The following is an 18,619-nucleotide window of genomic DNA, read 5'->3' as shown; positions in this document are numbered from 1 at the left end:
TGTAGGCCGACGATGATCTTTATAAATTGTAATGCGAGTGAAATTTTAGGTTGCTATTTGGGTGAACTGGGTTCGATGAGATCAGTTATACGACTTTTCACTGGGTGAACTGGGTAAAAACTCTTGGCTTTGTTCTTGAAAACAAAAACAAATGCCAAATCAGTTGTTTTCAAAAATAAATCCAACATGTTCTCAACCAAGCATGAATCCGGATTTGCTCCTCAGAGTGCTTGCTCCTCACACCAATCTTACAAATTGGGATCTGCTCCTCACACCAACCTTGCAGCATAAATCAGCCCTTTATTGAAAACATATCCCATTAACAATATACAGGTATGGGAGATATTCCTGATGTAGGGCTGAGACGCACTGTGAGAAGCAGATCCGATCTCCAATCTTACCATAGAACATAGTTTAACACAAATCTTAGATAATATGTCAGAGACCACTAAATACCAAGCAATCAGATAAGAGTCCTTTGCTTGTTTATAGCTCTTGTGACAAGCCAACCGCCTTAATATCAACATTCTTTTCGTTATTCCTTGGAAAAAAGCTAATTTAATTAGTATTTAAACAGCGCTGAGATTAGCAAGATTGACGCATTTGAGTGGCCGTGCTGAATTTTTTTATTAATGGTGGGCAACTAATAGAAAAATCTTGTCAACCGCCTGAATATGTAATATCTCTTACTCTTTTATAAGATAACTTCTGTGTTGGTAAACCATATCCATCCGATATAATAATTGTCGATCATTGACGTTTGAGAGAAAGCCATCCTGTCTGAATTTGCAGTTGCCATGTGAGTAGGAGAAATGGAATATCCACATCATCCATTTATGATTTAACTATTCCTAAGAGTTTGCTTGTTGACCTAAAATTCCATCTTTTGCATCTTAAAGAAATGGATTAACCATCCATCTTCACAAGTTGAACCCAATCAATGAGGTAAAGCCTCGAACTTTTCCCCCAATTATAGAATTTCAGGCATCAACTGACAGCCCATGTTTGCAATCAGTATCATTTCATTGATGGGCTGTTGGAAGATCAAATGGGTCTTCCGGTTAAATGCAAGATAGCCATTTAGAGACTAGCCCCCAACCAAACATGAATCCATCCTCCAAAAATGAAATCAAACCAAGAATTATATTGAGAATTAAAAAACGATACATGTCATTCCAAGGAACCCCTACACTATCAAAATTGTAAAACACCACCGATTTTCTGCTCTGATCACAATGAAATAATGATGGGTGGGTCCAACATTTGGTAGTTTTTCTGCAACCCATATTTACAAATATAAAAGCACTCCCAGCAATCAATAATAACCTGTGTTCAGCGAATAAAAGTCAAAAGGGCATGTAGTCTAGGAGCATTAGAATAGCCTGAAATAGCTGTTGAAGCATATATTACAGCAGAAACATGGAGCCATTACAAATTCAGTTTGGCCCGGACAGATGGTCCCAGAAAAGGATCATCTATCTTCTCAGACAGAAAGAGTTAGTATTAAATAGCAGAGGCCATACTTTTGAATGCAAAGAAGCCAAAACCATTTTCTATTCAAGAATCAAGACTCAAGACGCTTGTTGCATCTTAGAAATCTCCTCCAACAGAAATCTTGATTCAGCAGCAAAATCAAGAGGAGCATGATATTTAACTGTTATCCTTTGTTTTTTCTCGTTCATGTATTCATTCAGTGTGACACTAACTCGAAATAGATAGGGAACCCATGTAGCTTCTTTGAGTTTTAATTGATATGTATTCCCCTCTCCAATCTGACAATAAAACCAAAAATATTAGCGCACAGAACTAAATCTTGATATTTAGCATAGCAACTCAATAAAAGAAATACAATCCCAAGTATTACGAGTACTCAGCAGGATCGACCACTATAGCACTATCATGATAGCACCATCTAAGCCTTGTCCCATCTATATGGGATCAGCTACACATGCAAGGGCACAACACAACCACTAGCCTTAAAACCCCTAATGTTCCAATAAGAAAATTGAATAAACCCATTGCAAATCTATAGTCTGCACATAATACATCAAGCAGCACTTCAGCTCCACAAGTGCTGTCTGAACATTAACATCCCACAATCAAGGCGAAAGATGCATGGTGGTGTCTACACTACATGATTCCATATGGGTAGCGGCATGTTGTATCAAACCTTCTAGCATTAATATTTCCAAAAATCAACTAGTATTCAAATAAACCTTGTCACCATTAGAAGAAAGAAAGACAAATACAAATACCAATTAGTATCTTACCTGTGATTTCATCCCATCAAGCTCATCCGCAGAACATCCAATTATTTTCTCTGCTTGTTCGTTGAAAACAGAAAGCCAAGCCTCCCCACTTGGATCAGACACCTTCATTACCATTATATATCTGCAAGAGGAAGAGACAAAGCATTAAAATACAAACTCAGTAGATCACCATAGTGTGGCAAGATCATTGCTTAATTTTCCAACCTCAAGCTGCATTCCTCATCGTTCTTCTGACATCCCTCACACCAATACCCAGATCCAATAGCTTCAGTCACTTTCTTGTTACATGTCTTACAAGCCCGGTACCACATTGGCTGATCAGGCTTGACGAAACTGACATAAGCTTTTATGCTGAAAAACGCAGGCTGCACAGAACAAAACAATTCAAAGTTCATCATCTCCGACAAATTTATCCCAACTTAACAAATCTAAGCAAGAGTCGTTCAAACCGAGTTGAAATTCACTCAGTTGAAACTTCCAAGAAATTTATCACTAAACTTAAGGTTAAAAAGAAAACATTAAAGTCCCTCAGAACCGGCAATGCACACCTTATTATCCTCACCCAAGGATGGATTACTGGTAATATGCGAAAGGAAGACTCTGTCAGAATACATAGACCTCGTTCCATTCTTTGTACTAGAGATCAGACCAGAGCCAACAGAATCCATTGCAGTCCCTTTACCTTCAGATTCATACCTGTTGCAGAAAGGATGTATAAGGGCGAGATATACTGATATTTCAAAATAACAAACAAGATATGGTGCAATATCTCACCAAGATTTCAGCTTCTTTGATTCTGGTATATCTGGATTTACAAGCACGACACTTCTATTCAAAGATGATAAAGACACACCTGTAGAAACAATCAGAAAAAATCTAATAAGGCTAAATTTTTAATTGCTAGATAAGGGTACTTTCTATAATACAGCTCACAGAGCATTGATGATATACCTTGGAAATCTCCAACTTTAAGGCTTTTCAATGCTACAATGGGAGAAGTTTCCGCCATGTCCAGCAATTCCTGCCCCACATTGGTAGCAAGTTCATTCCAGAGAGATACCACAACAGTCTTCTTTCTGCAATTTAATACTCCAGATTCTCAGAACATGAGTCAGCTTGAAAGAAACCCAATACCAGGAAAATATATTCACTTACGATTCATCAGCAATTGTTATATCACGCTTCGGGATATTTTCATTGTTGCTCTTCCTTCGAACACTCAAGGTTGGAGAAACATTTTGGACAACTCCGATAATATCTGAATAATTAAAACAAAAAATAAATCAAAGGAGTTCAAAGGTTGAATCCTAAAAATGTTCAATCAGTACATAAGAATTCAAAAGGAGCTTACCGACGAATTCCTTCCCATTAACATAGGGACCTAGCTGATCAATTGGAACAAAGTTGAACTTTGTTTCAGGAACAAAAGCCTTCTCTCCGGCCGCTTCCTCCACCTCAGAGTTTTCATTCAAGGTCATCTCGTAATCATTTTCGACCGTCTTAAACTGCTTGTTAGCTACCTTTAGAGTTCCTCGGGAAATGTAATAAACCTTTCCCAATTCAAACTTGTCAAAGAACTTCTTTGCAGCGTCATTGAACATTGTTGCTTGTATTTGTGTACCCTGCGTTAAACAAGCAAATCTACCAGCTTATATATGCATTCATAAAGGTCAAAGGAGGCAAGAGCCCATACAGAAGAGTGGAAACAACAGAAAACGATTTCAGTTGAGCAATGTGAAGGACATTAGCAAACAGAAAATTAGAAAAAAGGCTGCTTACATCTTCATCAGTCAACTCAACGTTGAAGACGCAGCCTTCCCCTCTAGCATTTCTGTAAGTCCGCATGATGCCTTTATTCGTAACCCGAACCTTAATAGTCCAATTGCCTTGGTAAGGATTCAAGGAAACAAGAGGATGAATCCTTCGTGTCATGGCCAATCGCGCAGTAGGAGCCATGCTGAAGTTTCAAAGAAAACAGGAAGATCAATGCTCATATAAATCTATGCGAAACATAACAAAATGGAATCAAAACATCTTGTATTTTGAGCAAAAATCAAAGGAAAAAAACACCCCAGAGAGATCACCAAGAGAAACTCGATAAGAAAAACGGATAACCAATCTGTGCTTGAAGATCAAAGCCACAAAATAAAAGCGATTACTTGCAATCACGTGTATGGATGTTATGCCAATTGCAATGGGGATAGAAGAAAGACGGGATTACTCACTTTCCATGCTGTTCATGCAGAATCTGTGCAGCAGATTTGGCTACTATTTCCTGCTTTGGCTTCAATAAGATGCCAGTTTGTTCTCTCTTTATTTCACTTCCGATCTCCGATTTGACCACTATTTCTTCCTTTGGTTTCAATATAATGCCAGCTTCTTCCTTTTTAACCTCACTACGGATCTCAGTTTCAAGTGCAGGAGAAATAACTTCACATTTGGTCACAATCAAATACCTGAAACAGTTTAGATTCAACTAAATTTGTAAGTAGTAGGCAAGGGAACAGAACGTTCCTAAGCAAATAAAACACTTTCAAAGGGTTTGAGATGTGGATCTGGATCATACTTCTCAGATTTGTTAGGAATGACGTTGAGGGTGTAATCAAGAATACGGATGAGCCCAAGGTTCTGGATATTTCCCGACTCGATCTCAGCTGACAAGTTGGACGGAAGAATTGCCTTAACCTTAGTCCTTCCATCGCTAGCCATAAATCTGCAGACGTAAATAACCAAATATTCAGAAACCCACATGAACCGTTTCATCACTAGTTCGACAAAACAGAGAAAACGGAACAAACAACACGTTATTGCAAGATTCAGACAATAAACGAGGAGAATGCAAAGGAAGACTTACGTAAATCTGTTGCCGACTTGCTTGAGATCGACGACTTGAACAATGGTTTCCGCAACATCAGAGGGAGAATCGGGAGAAGGGTTTGCCAGTATGCTGGAAACGGCATCTGGGGTGATGGATTTCCCCATTTCGATTGTTCACTTTTCTCAGTTTCTCTCTTCGAAGGAAATTTTTGAAGTGATGGAAGAATAGCGAGGGAAGGAAATGGATACAGAATAGACAGAGAAAACGGAGGGAATGGGAGGCTCCTTATATGTATTTGACCACTTTGGCGGTAGGCAAAGTATTTTTGAATTTTTACCCGCGAATTCGCACATCGAAGCTTTGAATTTTTTTTTTTTTTGGGATTTCGCGGGGATTTCTCAACGCTCCTGAACAATTAACATGGGTTTCTAGACTTCCCGCCAGTGCAAATCGTTGCGAGCATTACCATAGATTGACTATTCTACCCTTTCCAATATTACAACTTACAGATTTGTAAATTTGTCCCGCACTGGTCCGTGCAGTACACGGATTCGATACGTTGATGGGATGATTCCAAAACGTCTAATTCCTTTTCTAATGTCAATGGTCTAATGAAGGGCAGAGGCTTGTTTATGGTTCTTGCCTTGGATTCCCATATTTGAAATTTCAACTCCTCAAGGTTCTAAATGTGAATTAAAGTTCTGTTTGAATAAATTTATGCTTTTTAGCTTTGGATCGTGGGAAACAAGAATGACCCAACAAAAGAAAACAGTGAATTGATGTCAAATTTACAGGTACGGTGTGGTTTATAACGGGGAGAGGACTAGTAGTAGGGGGCTGGAATTCAAAATTCTGCATTGTGTGTATCTGTACTTCTCCGAAGAAAATATTGGGAGCAATAATTATCTAAAAGACTAAAACCATAACCATAACACTTTTAAAGCCCAAAGCACAAAACTGAAAACTTTGTGCTTTGTGCTTTGGGATGTAAGTGGGTCGGAACGGATTTGAATTTGGTATTGACATTTTAGATTATCTGATTGGATCTAATATGACTTGGTCTGAATTTGAATTTTATCAGATCTTTGGATCTGATTTGATTCGGCTTGTTTTCTTTAAAAATATTGAATTATTAATAGAAAAGAATGTACCAATTTAAATAAAGAAAAAACGAAAAAATACAATTATTTTTTAATTATTTTCACCATATATACATGTTTTTATAAAAATTAATAATATAACAAATTTATAAAAAATACAATATAAATCAATAAATAGCATATATGTATTTTATATAAATTTATATTTATAAATATATAACACATCGGATTGGATCTTCTCATATCGGATAGGGGCGATTTGAATCCGATTCAATTTATGATTGGATTATAGGATCCAATCCAATCTGATCTGAAGATCTAACCAGAGATTATCCAAATTCAACCAAATATAATCGGATCATGATCTGGTCCATTTGCACCCCTGATTTAAAAGCACAAATTTGAAGCTCATCCAAACATAACTTGAAATTTGTTTTCAAGTGGGGCCTTGTTTGGGTAAACTTTTGGATTTTTTTTTTATCATTTATGTTGCTAAATAATTTGAAATACTATACAAAAAATAGTAATTTAAAATAGGGGTGCTCATGGTTCGATTAAACGAATTGCGGGCCTATTTTTGAAACTGAAACCGAACTGAAGCCAATTGGTTAATCAGTTGACCAGTTTGGTTTGCCATTTCTTTGGTTTTTATATTTATAATACATATTATAAAAATATATAAATATATAATAAAAACTAAATATATATAATATTATATTTTAAATAATAAATAATATAGTATATATTATAAATATATAACACATATTTATTAATTTATAATATATATAAAATATATAATATACATAAAATATATAGAAATATATGTATACCAGTCAGTACGATTAACCGTTGGTTTTCTATATTGATTAACCAAAGCTGGATTGATACCTTTGGTTTTTTTTAGAAATACCAGATCGGTTAACCGAATTTTCGATTGTTTTTTTTGCTCACCCTAATTTGAAATACTATCAATAAATATAAATATTACAAAATATTCAAAGTTATTGTATTTAATAAAAAACAATGCAAATTTAACATTTTTTGGATTTTTTAATTTTAACATTTGTCATCCACACACATGTATCTTACATGGTCGATTTGGAATTTAAACTTTTTTTTATAACATCAATTGTTGTAATTAATGAAAAAAAAAGGAAAAAAAATAATGTCAATATTCTAGCCCTGCGGGCCTGCATGCAACTTGAATGGATTTCACTAATACTTTTTTTAGCTTCACATCAAGGCGACCATCCCAACATTTAGTCCATCGATTTTCCTCCCCCCCGGCTTGCACGTGCAAAAAAGCTCTAATTAGGGGGTGTTAGGCAACATAATTGCTTTTGTCTTTTAAAACACAAAAACAACTGCTATTTTTGTTGATGTAGCAGCTGCTTTTGTCAAACAACTGTGAACTCAACCCCTGTAATACTGCTGCAAGAGGCTTCAATGCACACAAAAGACATACACAAAGCGGACCTCCTGTATTTTCAGTTCACTTTTAATACCATCACATGTAATGCAGGTGCCTTATGCTAGTAACATGTCAGGTGTACTTAGGGCTGTAATCAGATCGGATGGGGAAACTGATAGCGTAGATCTGAACCCCATCGGATTTAAAGATCTGGACTCGAATCCGAATCCATCGGATTTAATCCAATTCCACTACAAATTTTCTAAAATACTAGAAATGCTAAAAAATTATTTATTTCTTAACCTTTATATGTAATAAATTAATATAAATATAACACACCAAATTTATTATATACATAAATTCATATATAATATAATATATAGAATATTTTTTTATAATTTTAAATATAATTATATAAAACTTATATATTAAAATTAATAAATACTATATTATAATCGAATACCGGAATTTAATCGGATTGAATGGGGTCAAATCCGAATCCGATCCAATTACAATTGACAGCCCTAGGTGTATGTAATTAATTCACCCTAATTTATGAATTCATCTACAGTCAAAGACAGTGATGAGATCATATGAGAATGAGACACCTTGTACAAAAATGCTTTTTCCCTGTTTAGAGAAATGAGAAATGAGTATATGGTATTGTAAATAATATGGGGGAAGAGGTTTCAAATCTATGCATCAAACCCCTCAGACAAAGAGAGTAATGATTGGATTGGTGATCAGTTGATCACTCTGCCTCGATCCATTTTCATCCATTGTTGTCAAACTTGAAGCAGAAGACAAAGGTTGTAACAGTCGATGCAATATTTCTATTACTTTTATAACAAAGACATCAATCGGAACTATGTTATTCAACCCTTTAAATGGTTCTAAAACGCGATGCAAAAGAGGTTTATGTGGAAGCATCACCGTACTTTTGATCATCTCCCAGTACAACAGCTATGAATCTGTATCTGTTGGTCCAGTTCCATATATATGAGTCCAGTCTAGAGTCCACTCCTCCCAAGACAGATGGCCTTATGGTCAAAAACCAAATGTTTGTGGTGAAGGCATGTAAGAATTTAAATCTAACAGTAATGGAGATAAGATATAAAAATAACAAGTTTCTAAATACCACTACTATTGTACATGGAGGTACAACTCAGGTGCAGTTAAAACTAAACCAGAACCAGATACGAGTTTCCTTTCATTCTTTACAGCATCGAATAGATAATTGTATGGAGATTCCTAAGCCATTCCCTTCCTTATCTTACTTCTTATTCTTCATCTCTTGGTGCTGTCCACAAACTGTTCTCACATACAACCAAATAAAACCAAAAGAAAAAGAAAAGAGAAGGAAACCATATCTGAACTAAAAACTAGATTAAGAGGATGCTAAACTAACCAATGAGATAAGATTAGAACAAGTGGACGCGACAGCATTTGCAATTTGACAGGACCTATGATGCTAGGAATCAAGTCATGAATTTCATGTAGAGGTCCCCATTTTTGAATACTTATAATCTACAGGGCGTTAGGCAGGCATGCATCTGCGGATGGAGACACATCTTTAAGGATGTTCATTACTGGAGAATCTGGAACACACACACACTCTCAGGAACAGAATGGGCAACAGGAGAAACAAGAAAACCAACTGGTCTGTGCTGGTTTTGGGGCTTCTGTTGTGGGCTGTGGTTGTGGCTGCTGCGTTTCATCCGATTCAACCTTCACTGAACCATTTCTACCACCTTCCGCTGTCAATCTGCAGATGGACAAGTTAATTAGTTGTTTGCCTGAGGAGACCACACAATGCAAATATAGAAAGTTGGACATCCTGACTTGTCTGTGCAGTTTTATGATGAAAACTAACTAATAGAAAAATGTATCAACAATTTGCTGAAACACATGAATGCTCGCATGCAGGTTAACTAGGTACATGGCAATATGAGTAGGGAAAGAAGCATACCTTTATTTATAGGCATATATGTAGATCCACACACAAAGTTACAACATTATAATAGAAATAAACTCTACTGACACAGTGACACAGACAAATAAAAGATGGCATACCAACATGGATGCAAGTGCTACATACCAAAGATGCCAACTTCATGTACACATACACAGAAGCATATGCATGCATGCATGCATGTATGCACATAAATATTATCTTCATATAGACACTTTGATTGGATCTATTTCTATTAGTTTATGGGGTACGAGGTAATACAACTTACATGGGAAAAGCAAAAGACTTGATGCTGCTTCCACTCACATCAGAACGGTGAGACGACTGACGGACGACCTCAGCAGAAGGTACACTTTCCTTTTCAGCTGTTGCCCTTATGACCTCCTTCATAGTTTCAGCTGCTGCTTCAGCCACACCTAAGCTATCCCCCAAATCTGTATTGTTGTTACCATAACTCGGTGACATACTGACTGGGGATGGACTACCTGGAAAACTCAAATCCCCAGATCTGCCCAGCTCATCAGATCTACCCATCAAAAAGTCTCTGGAGAAACTGCTATTACCAACATGGATGCTGAATAATGACTCGTTGGAAGCCACACTCCATTCCATAGGTGTTTTGGACTTGCTTCTTGCAAATACAGAAGACGGGATCCTATATGGATCAGGATCTTCAGGTCGGTCCATCATTTGGATTTGAGGGGACTGCTTTGTAGAATCACAGTCGAAGTTAAATTCAGCATTGGCATCAGATAATTCCGGTGAGGATGTCAGTTGTGGTGTTCCGTCCTCAAAATCACTTGACGAGTGAGAGGAATTTTCATCATCTTTAAAAGCGGCCATATCGATAGATTCGATTTTAAGTAAACTTTTATCCACTTGGAACAAATCGTCAAGTGAATCTGATGATGATGATGACAATGACGATGGGCGTGGTTTTTTCCCTGAGAGAAGAAAATTACCTTCATCAGAAGTGGCTCCTGGATCTTTGGCACTGCCACTGCCGTGCCCAGATTCCATGATTAATGTTATGGAATCAGACACAGGTTTCAGGCTTCCTATAACATGTCATCCCTAAGGATAATATTCTGCAAGTGTGGAAGATATAGAATATGTAAGGATTTCGAATTCCATTGCATTGTAAGGATAGAAATGTGCACCTGCAAGTTCATGTGTGCTAAAATTACTTCTTGGGTTTAAGATCATATCAGCAAAAAGAAAGGAAGAAAATGGAATAAATTCATATTTAAATAACGAAGGAAGAATAGACAGAGCAACAGCTTAACTAAACTAAGCCTTGGCCCAACTATTTGAGGTTAGCAGATGGAAAAATAGGCACAAAATATCAATGTGGGGGCATGGGGCTGGCTTCACGAAACAAATATAGACAATACATACTTATTTTCACTTAAGGCTGCGTTTGGAAGGAGTGCAAACGCTGAACCATTGCAAAATTGTGCTCTGGTTCAGCTTTGCATCTGTTTGGTAAAGGTTCAAATATCCTTCGCTTTTTTCGATGTAAAAATGCATATAGGCCAGGTTTGTATGGAAAATAATTGCAATTTTTGCTTTATGTCATAAAAGCAAAGCAAACTTTGCTATCATTCTCGGTCGAAGCATATAGCATGCCGTCTGCATTTCTGAAGATCTAGAGAGAGAGAGAGAGAGAGAGAGAGAGGGAAGGACAACTCTGAACCGGAATTCCACTATGCGATCTTCTGAAAAAGCTTGTGGTTGAACAACTCCAAATTGGAACTCCACCATTCCGATCTTCTGAAAAAGCTTGTGATCAAACTATTGCCTTTGACCTCTAAGAGAGGCAACTTTGTTCTCGCTCAATGTGGCATTTGATTTTCTTTTTGGTTTCTCATTTTATTTTATTGTTTCTTTGTTTTCAAGTCACCTACCTTGTCGGAAGAGAGGTTCAACCTTGTTTTGAAAATCCATTGGAGTAGTTGAAGTATCTCAAACAAAACCTTCGTTAGTCGTAAACCTAAGAAGATTTTTCTCTTTTCTCAACCTTAAAGTTCCTATATCTGTGTATTTCCCTTTTCCCATGTGATTTGGAGCCATTTCCTCTCATTCTTATTCCTTCTCAGTTTTCTTCTATTTTGCCTTTTCATTGTTCCGTTTGAGTTCCAACACTAGAAGCTCCAGCAATAGCAACAACAGGTTTGATCGATTGTCTATTTTGATTTGTATTTATATTGAATTTTATTTCTATTGTTGCGTTAAAAATATTAGTAGTTGTGTTTTTCTCTTGAATTTTATCCTCTACAGTGCTTGACAGATTAGTAGTTGTGTTTTTCTCTTTGACATGATCAGCAAGTAGTCATATGAACAAAATAACTTTATCCATAATACCTCTGTCTCATTAGTCTCATTAGTGTTGTCATTAATATTGGTATACATGATATGGTAACAACACCCATGCTTGTTTTTGGGAATTAAAATATGTATCAAATAATCCAATTGGAAATGCTTTAACCACATTGTATGTGGGAAATGGATCTATTCAAGATGGCTTTGCGGTGTTTAAGGTCATGGAAAACAGGGATCTAATTTCATGGAATGCTGTTTTATATGGAATCCAAGATGGTTAGTTTTGCAACCAAGGATTTTAACTGTCTCATCTATCTATCTAAACCAATTTAACAATATACTTCTTCATGTTTGTCAACCAATTATCAGCTATCTCATCTATCTAAATCATATTTAGCAGAATTCAAGCTATAAAGGTTGAACTTTGACTCATGTATGTAGAATCGCATGAGTGTTGAATCATGATTCTTTATTAGCATGAAATTCATCTGATTCTGATCCGTGGAAAAGTTTCCCATAAACTTGAGTGTTGATCCCAACCCAATAGAGAAAGGAGGGAGAGGGTGATACAATAGTGAACATGTGGGGATAAAAGTCATTGATTTATTCTAGTTAATCATTCGATGTTGTAGAGAACTTCCTATACAAAAAAAAAATGCATTTGAATATATGATCCTAACAAATAATTAATATTTATTGATGCCCAAAGATTACAAAAATTTTTGTGCCCAAATACAGCAAAAAGGAAAATCTTGGTGAAATATGCCCCAATACCAAAAAAAAAAAAAAAATCCTAGTTATCAAATGTTTTGAAAAGCAAGCCAGACATTTATCAAAAAAAAAAAAAAATAACCCAGACTCCTAACAGCGAATTTTTGGATCCAATCATAGCGCAAAGTTGTACTGACCAATTGATTGGTTGATGCTCTATTCTAGCTAGGCAAGGAAAGGAAGAATGGGGTAGTGGAGGCTAATTAGTCTTGTAGGGGTGCTTGGCACATATACAAAGTAAATGCTATTCTTTACTAGAATTAATACAATCACTACTTAGTTAATGATAAAAAAAGGAACTTTAATCCCTGATCAACTATGATTTCCTAGAGATTTCCTATCAAGTATTAGGCTTTCTAGCATGATAGACAGGGAGGGAGGGCCCAGGAAATAAATGTTTGCATTCATGATGATACTCCTTTTTTTCCATTTTTGGTCAATAATGAGATGATAGGTTTCATTAAATACAAATCTATGAAAGGTTTACATTGGAGAATAAGGTGACCTCCAACTGTAATGTAGAATACCATACAAAATACAGAGATATTTCATCAGTTTGTGATAATTTCCTCCTAATTCTTGTAGAAATTTGCTTGCATCATGTCTTGAACTCTTTATGTGTGGATGCCCAAACTTTAATAAGAGAGTTAATATTGTTAGAGAATTTGGTAAAATAGTGGCATAGAGAAATCTTCAAAAATTCTTCTATTTTGTTCATCCAAAATCCCTAAGAAGATAACTAATTCTCTATTTCGTGGTAGTTGAATATACTGTCATCCATCTGAGCATCTCTGATGCATCATCATGTTATGCATTTTTAATTGTCATGTTACAATTTGTTTTATTTTTTCTTCTACTCCTAGAAACATACCTAGTCCATGTAACTAGATCCTTCTAGAACAAAGAAAGGCAAAGAATTGCAGAACTGCCATATCATATTGTCTAAAAAATAACTCTAATTCCTAAACTATTGAATCAATGACTGAAATTTCAAACACAACTAAACTATGACTAGACAAATTAGAAAACAATGCCGGACCCCATAGAAACCATGCAAAATAATCAAAATATACTTCCTATCTAAAACTACAAAATACATGAAAATTCAGAAATTCCATTTATGACTTATTTGCTCTTGCATCAATACTCAATAGCATTGCCAATGGAAAGGGATTAATGGAGAGCAGATGACAAAGAGCAGAAAGGAGGTTTTGTGTCTATGTATGTGTGTAGATTGGATTTGTAAGTTGTTCTCCAAAGCCTAAGATACTACACCTGTCTCAAAAACACCCACTCACCCACTGAGCACCATATTCACTCACAATGTAGTCTAGGTGGTCAGTTGTTATCCCTCTCATTGACAAACTATGTGGCTATGTTGGCAGTACCTCGTTAGAGGCTCTTCTTAGGTGGTCCTATCTCCCAAATACACATTAACAGTTCACAACACTGTTATTGTATGGTTTAGAAAACAATTCATAGCATAGAAATAGACAAAACTTGCACTGCCTGTAAAACTATTAATTGCAACAAACCCCAATTAATGTTTTTAGTGCAAAAACAGGCTAACATAGAAACCCAGATCACTCTAAAGGAGAAGCACAAACAAAGAAACCTAAACCAAAACTTGGCAAAATCTTGGGTGGGGTCAACACCCTAGCCATCCTCTAGGGCAGGGTAATTGCTTAGAATTGTTACCCTAGCTCTCATGAAGTGCATGAATTCTAAAAGAAATCTAAGTTCTCATTTTCTTCTTCCCAACTAGTTTATTTTTCTATTTTGTGGTTGTTTTATTGCTTTTCAATTAATTTTCACTTTTACAACCATGGTAAGATTTCTTTGATTGATCCAATGGTTTAAAAGGCACTCCAAGGTTTCACAGGACAGGCAATGATTCGGTGACATTCAGAAGGATCCAAGTTGTCAATGGCATTCAGGTCCTCTAACAATATGGGTCGTCCTGAGATCATTCGCCCCTCTGTTTGCAGTAAAAGCATGTTGTCAGCATTCTTTCTTAAACCCAAGTCATTAAAGTAGTAATTTACAGGTTGAAACATCTATGAATTGAGGGAAATTAAATACCCATATTTAAATATTAATGTGGTTGAGTTGTAATTTACATATTGATGTGAATTGAGGGTGAGTAACGTTCAAGTGTTTGGTGTATGTTAGCGACGGTCAAGTGAATTGAGGATGGTGATCAAGTGTTTTGTACCGGCCGAGCCAAATGCTGACAAATATGTATTTAGTATTTGCATTGACTATGCCAAACAAGATCCAAACATTTCATACATGTAAAGCCAAGCCGATTTTGCATTCCACTAAACCGGACAACTTTGTATTGTACTGTTCACTTTTGTATTTGTACTTTTTCCAAAGCAGCCTAAACAATACAAAGGTTCTGGGAAGAATCATTAACCAGATAATAACGAGTAGAAATGTACTTATTCACTTAAATAATACATAATTACTTTCATAATTTCACAATTACATGATATACGTAGCATTCAACACCTTTTTTATAAGTTAAAAAGATATTAAGATAATATAAGCACAAAGAATAAATAAAGGTTCAGTACAAAGTCCAATGGCTATTAAATGGCGATAGGGAACCCAACCACACACATTGAACACCTTAACTATCGCAGCAATAAATGGCTATTAATTGGCCCAGAGTCAAGGAGAAAAGTTCAATGGCGATCATTTCATAATTGATATATACAAAAGATTCTTATCAAGCATCAAAAGCTGAAATGATGTCATTCCATTTAAAGAGTTTCTTCTTTTATATTTGAAATCATAAGTGCACCACCCGAGATGGATTGAAAGCAAGAAAGTTGATCAATATAGATGAAAACATCTTGGTATTTAAACCCAAAAAAATAAATAAAATAAATAAAATACATCGTAGATAATGAAATCCTGATTTCTGAATTCATTGGCCAGGGAAAATTCAAATTAAACTGATTTGGTTTCAAATTCCCACCTAATTAATAAAAACTAGTATCTCGTGTGGAAAGTGGCTTGTGAAAAATTCTCTCTCTCTCTCTCTGTATTTCTCTTCTGTCCACAACATTTTTCCATTTCAACTAGTTTGCATTTTTCGATCTACAAACATCTCAGTCTCGGTTTTACACCAAGTGTTTGATAAATTGAGATGCTAATACTTCCAGTAATTCATAATCTCTTGGAATTCCAACATGTAACAAGTTATTTAGAAACGAAAATTTGGGTGAATTAAAACAAAATGAAAAATTTTCAAAGTTCCTTTGAAATGATAGTGCATCATAATTAAGTTTCAGAATTTCCCTCCATCTTTTTCTATATATTGATATTCTCAAGTAGGGAACCTTTCAATCTGCCTTTTCATTTCCTCCTTTATAATTCATATATGTGTAGCACTTCTCCTTCCCAACCTTAGCCACAGAAATTCTCACGAGGGTTCAACAGATCTAGCATGCTCTATTCTAGCTAAACACGACAAGGAAACATCAGCACTTTCAATCGAAGCATAAACAAAAGAATAAATGATCTTACGATGAACCCTTGTAATTCCCAACTCTGGACCAGTATTAAATCTGTGCAAATTTTTTTTTTTTAAAAAAAAGGAAAAACAATGAAAAGAAACAAAACCCATACACTGAAACCAACGCTAAAGCTTATTTAACATAATATTAAGATTTAGCAAAAAGAATTCTAAAGAAAAATAAAAGCTGATGAAAATATGAAATGGATTGAAGTAATAGAAATGGAATGCCGTCGTTTTTTTAGTATAAACATACCTAGATTAAATGGGTCGATTGCAACAGGAATTGGAAGCGCAGGTAAACCCGTTCTTTCTTCTGTCTCTCACTCTCCTTCTTCCTTCCCTTTGTCGTAGGTGCTTCTGTTTGGAGGGGAGAGGAGGGGGAGGAGAGGAGGAAACGATGAGCGGAGGAAAGAGGCGAATTGGGGATTGAGAGGAATTGAATTAGGATTTCCGATAGAGGCCCGGACGGAAGGCCGAGCGACGTTTTCGACATTTTTATCCTCCCCAAATAACGAAATCTTGTTGCCTTTCGCGCCATTCACCAACTGCCTCTCTCTCTCTCTCTCTCTCTCTCTCTCTTTCAAACATCAAACATGCACGCGCTTGATTTGATTTCGCTCTGGGAAATCGTTTTCTTTTTTTCTTTTCCGTTACTTTTAAAAGAAAGGGTAAATTGCTGAAACGTCCCCTAAAATTTCATAATTGCAATTATGTCTTAAAATTTCTGATACAGTTGAGAGACACGAAAATGTCCAATTTGCCTTTCACCGACACATTTATTTTCCAAATTTGCCCCCGTGTTTTCAAACTGTAATTGGCATGGATTGTCGGACCCTTATTTTTAAGTTAGAGCATGCTGTCCATCCAAACTAAATGGTTGAACCATTGACCAAAAAACCAATGGCTAAAGCGGTTCTAGTTCTAGCTCAATTTTTAAAACCTTGATTTGCCCTTCAGATCAATCGCCACCCGAAATCATTTCAATCTCTTTTTCAAAATTGATACCCCCTCCATTAATAATCCCATCTTTCTCATCTAAGGGAAATTTTGGCAATGAGAAAACTTAGTTGCTAACATCAGCACACCCATTTCTCATGTAAGAGCATTTGCTTTTTGAGGCCATGTAAGGGCAGTTATGTTGTTTAGAAAATGTAGTTGGTGATATCTAACAAATTCAATTAGCTTTTAAATTGTGACCCAACGAAGGGGTCTACTTGAAATTATGTAAAAAAGTATAAGGGAGGTAGTTGCAATTACTAAATTTTAAGGGAGATTTCAATAATAGTTGGAAACTTCAAGGAGGTTTTAGCAATTTACCCTTAAAACAATGCCTACCTGGGGGTGCTCACATTTCGGTTAACCGAACTATGGGGCATTTTTTGGAACTAAATTGGTACTATCGGTTTTTGGAAAACTAGTAACTAGAACCGAACCTAATCCAATCGGTTAACCGGTTCGGTTAATCATCGGTTTTTTATTTTTTTAGTTTTTACAATATATTATAAAAAATATATAATAAAAATTATAAATATATAATATTATATTTTAAGTAATAAATATTATATTTATTAATTTATAATATATAAAAAGAATAAAATATATATAATATATATAGTATACATAAATATATATAGAAATATATGTATACCAATTAGTTCAGTTAACCACCGGTTTTTATATTGGTTAACCAAAACCGAATTGGTACCTTTGGCTTTTTAAAAACACCGAACCAAAATTGAACCAACCGGTTCGATTAACTGATTTTTTGGTTTGATTTTGGTCAGTTCGGTTTTTCAGTTTTTTCTACTCACCCCTAACCCTATCCATGCATGATAGCTTCTCCCTCACACAATTACCATCCTAATTTTTCATTAAATAGCCCTCTTAAGCATAAGTCTATCCACTTTTTTTTAAAGGAAAAATATGATAACTTTGCACATGTGTACATATCACAAAACGATACAAATTCCCACTATATCATAAAAAAGTGGGGGTGGTTTATTCCACTGTTTTCAAAACTGGACTAGACCGGACGGTTGGACTGGAAAAATTGGAAACCAGTCACCTGACCGATTTCATTTTCCTCCAAAATCGCTTTTTCTTCCAAAACCATTGATTTTGGTCAGCAAACCATTGAACCGGTCGGTTAACCATTCAAACGGTTTTGACTATTTTCCAATTTTTTAAAATTTTTTATTTTTTTGTCAGAACGGGCTGACCATTCGAGTTGAACGATTGGACCATTCGAATCAGTAATCGGACCCCTGACCGGTTCGATCACCGGTTCATTTTAAAAACCATGGTTGATTCTATTCACAAGATAGTTTAATTTGATTTTAGTATTCACTTTTTCAAGAAACGAGTAACCCATTTTTAAATTTATTTTCAATAATCCGGTTAATTTTTAATTTGTTTTGAGTTTTACC

General features: G+C 35.6%; 2 protein-coding genes across 5 annotated transcripts; both read right to left on the bottom strand.

Moving 5' to 3' along the window:
• Nucleotides 1-1,124: 1,124 nt before the first annotated feature.
• On the bottom strand, nucleotides 1,125-5,460 carry LOC104597938 (replication protein A 70 kDa DNA-binding subunit B-like). Its single transcript, XM_010259737.3, has 12 exons — nucleotides 5,125-5,460; nucleotides 4,837-4,983; nucleotides 4,496-4,726; nucleotides 4,050-4,227; nucleotides 3,622-3,892; nucleotides 3,426-3,528; nucleotides 3,222-3,346; nucleotides 3,045-3,123; nucleotides 2,819-2,966; nucleotides 2,475-2,635; nucleotides 2,271-2,391; nucleotides 1,125-1,772 (listed from the first exon to the last, which is right to left on the bottom strand). Exons 1-12 carry the CDS (start codon nucleotides 5,250-5,252, stop codon nucleotides 1,572-1,574), a joined length of 1,893 nt encoding a protein of 630 aa, XP_010258039.1. The 5' UTR covers nucleotides 5,253-5,460; the 3' UTR covers nucleotides 1,125-1,571.
• Nucleotides 5,461-8,297: 2,837 nt separating this feature from the next.
• LOC104597941 (uncharacterized) lies at nucleotides 8,298-16,778 on the bottom strand. 4 transcript variants are annotated; one of them, XR_016085811.1, is made up of 4 exons: nucleotides 16,447-16,778; nucleotides 9,840-10,731; nucleotides 8,738-9,364; nucleotides 8,298-8,639 (listed from the first exon to the last, which is right to left on the bottom strand). XR_016085811.1 is itself a non-coding variant. In XM_010259738.3 (3 exons), exons 2-3 carry the CDS (start codon nucleotides 10,589-10,591, stop codon nucleotides 9,217-9,219), a joined length of 900 nt encoding a protein of 299 aa, XP_010258040.1. In that variant the 5' UTR covers nucleotides 10,592-10,731; nucleotides 16,447-16,778; the 3' UTR covers nucleotides 8,714-9,216. The 4 variants fall into 4 exon arrangements, 3 of the variants coding, with proteins under 3 accessions (XP_010258040.1, XP_010258041.1, XP_010258042.1); XM_010259738.3 differs by lacking the exon at nucleotides 8,298-8,639 and having other exon boundaries at nucleotides 8,714-9,364; XM_010259739.3 differs by lacking the exon at nucleotides 8,298-8,639 and having other exon boundaries at nucleotides 8,714-9,364; nucleotides 9,840-10,659.
• Nucleotides 16,779-18,619: the final 1,841 nt, after the last annotated feature.

The sequence above is a fragment of the Nelumbo nucifera genome, chromosome 4 (genome assembly GCF_055504915.1).
Source record: "Nelumbo nucifera cultivar China Antique chromosome 4, China Antique-T2T, whole genome shotgun sequence".
NCBI lineage: Eukaryota > Viridiplantae > Streptophyta > Magnoliopsida > Proteales > Nelumbonaceae > Nelumbo > Nelumbo nucifera.
This window is presented reverse-complemented; position numbering and strand designations above follow the sequence as displayed.

What these genes read in the sequence shown, in the direction of transcription:
- LOC104597941 (XM_010259738.3), bottom strand. Translation starts at nt 10,591, where the DNA reads ATGGAATCTGGGCACGGCAGTGGCAGTGCCAAAGATCCAGGAGCCACT. An exon ending in AAGTCTTTTGCTTTTCCCAT is followed by an intron (nt 9,365 to 9,839) that starts GTAAGTTGTATT and finishes GTCCATCTGCAG; the next exon opens with ATTGACAGCGGAAGGTGGTA.
- LOC104597938 (XM_010259737.3), bottom strand. Translation starts at nt 5,252, where the DNA reads ATGGGGAAATCCATCACCCCAGATGCCGTTTCCAGCATACTGGCAAAC. An exon ending in CAAGTCGGCAACAGATTTAC is followed by an intron (nt 4,984 to 5,124) that starts GTAAGTCTTCCT and finishes TTACGTCTGCAG; the next exon opens with ATTTATGGCTAGCGATGGAA. An exon ending in ATAACAATTGCTGATGAATC is followed by an intron (nt 3,347 to 3,425) that starts GTAAGTGAATAT and finishes ATTAAATTGCAG; the next exon opens with AAAGAAGACTGTTGTGGTAT.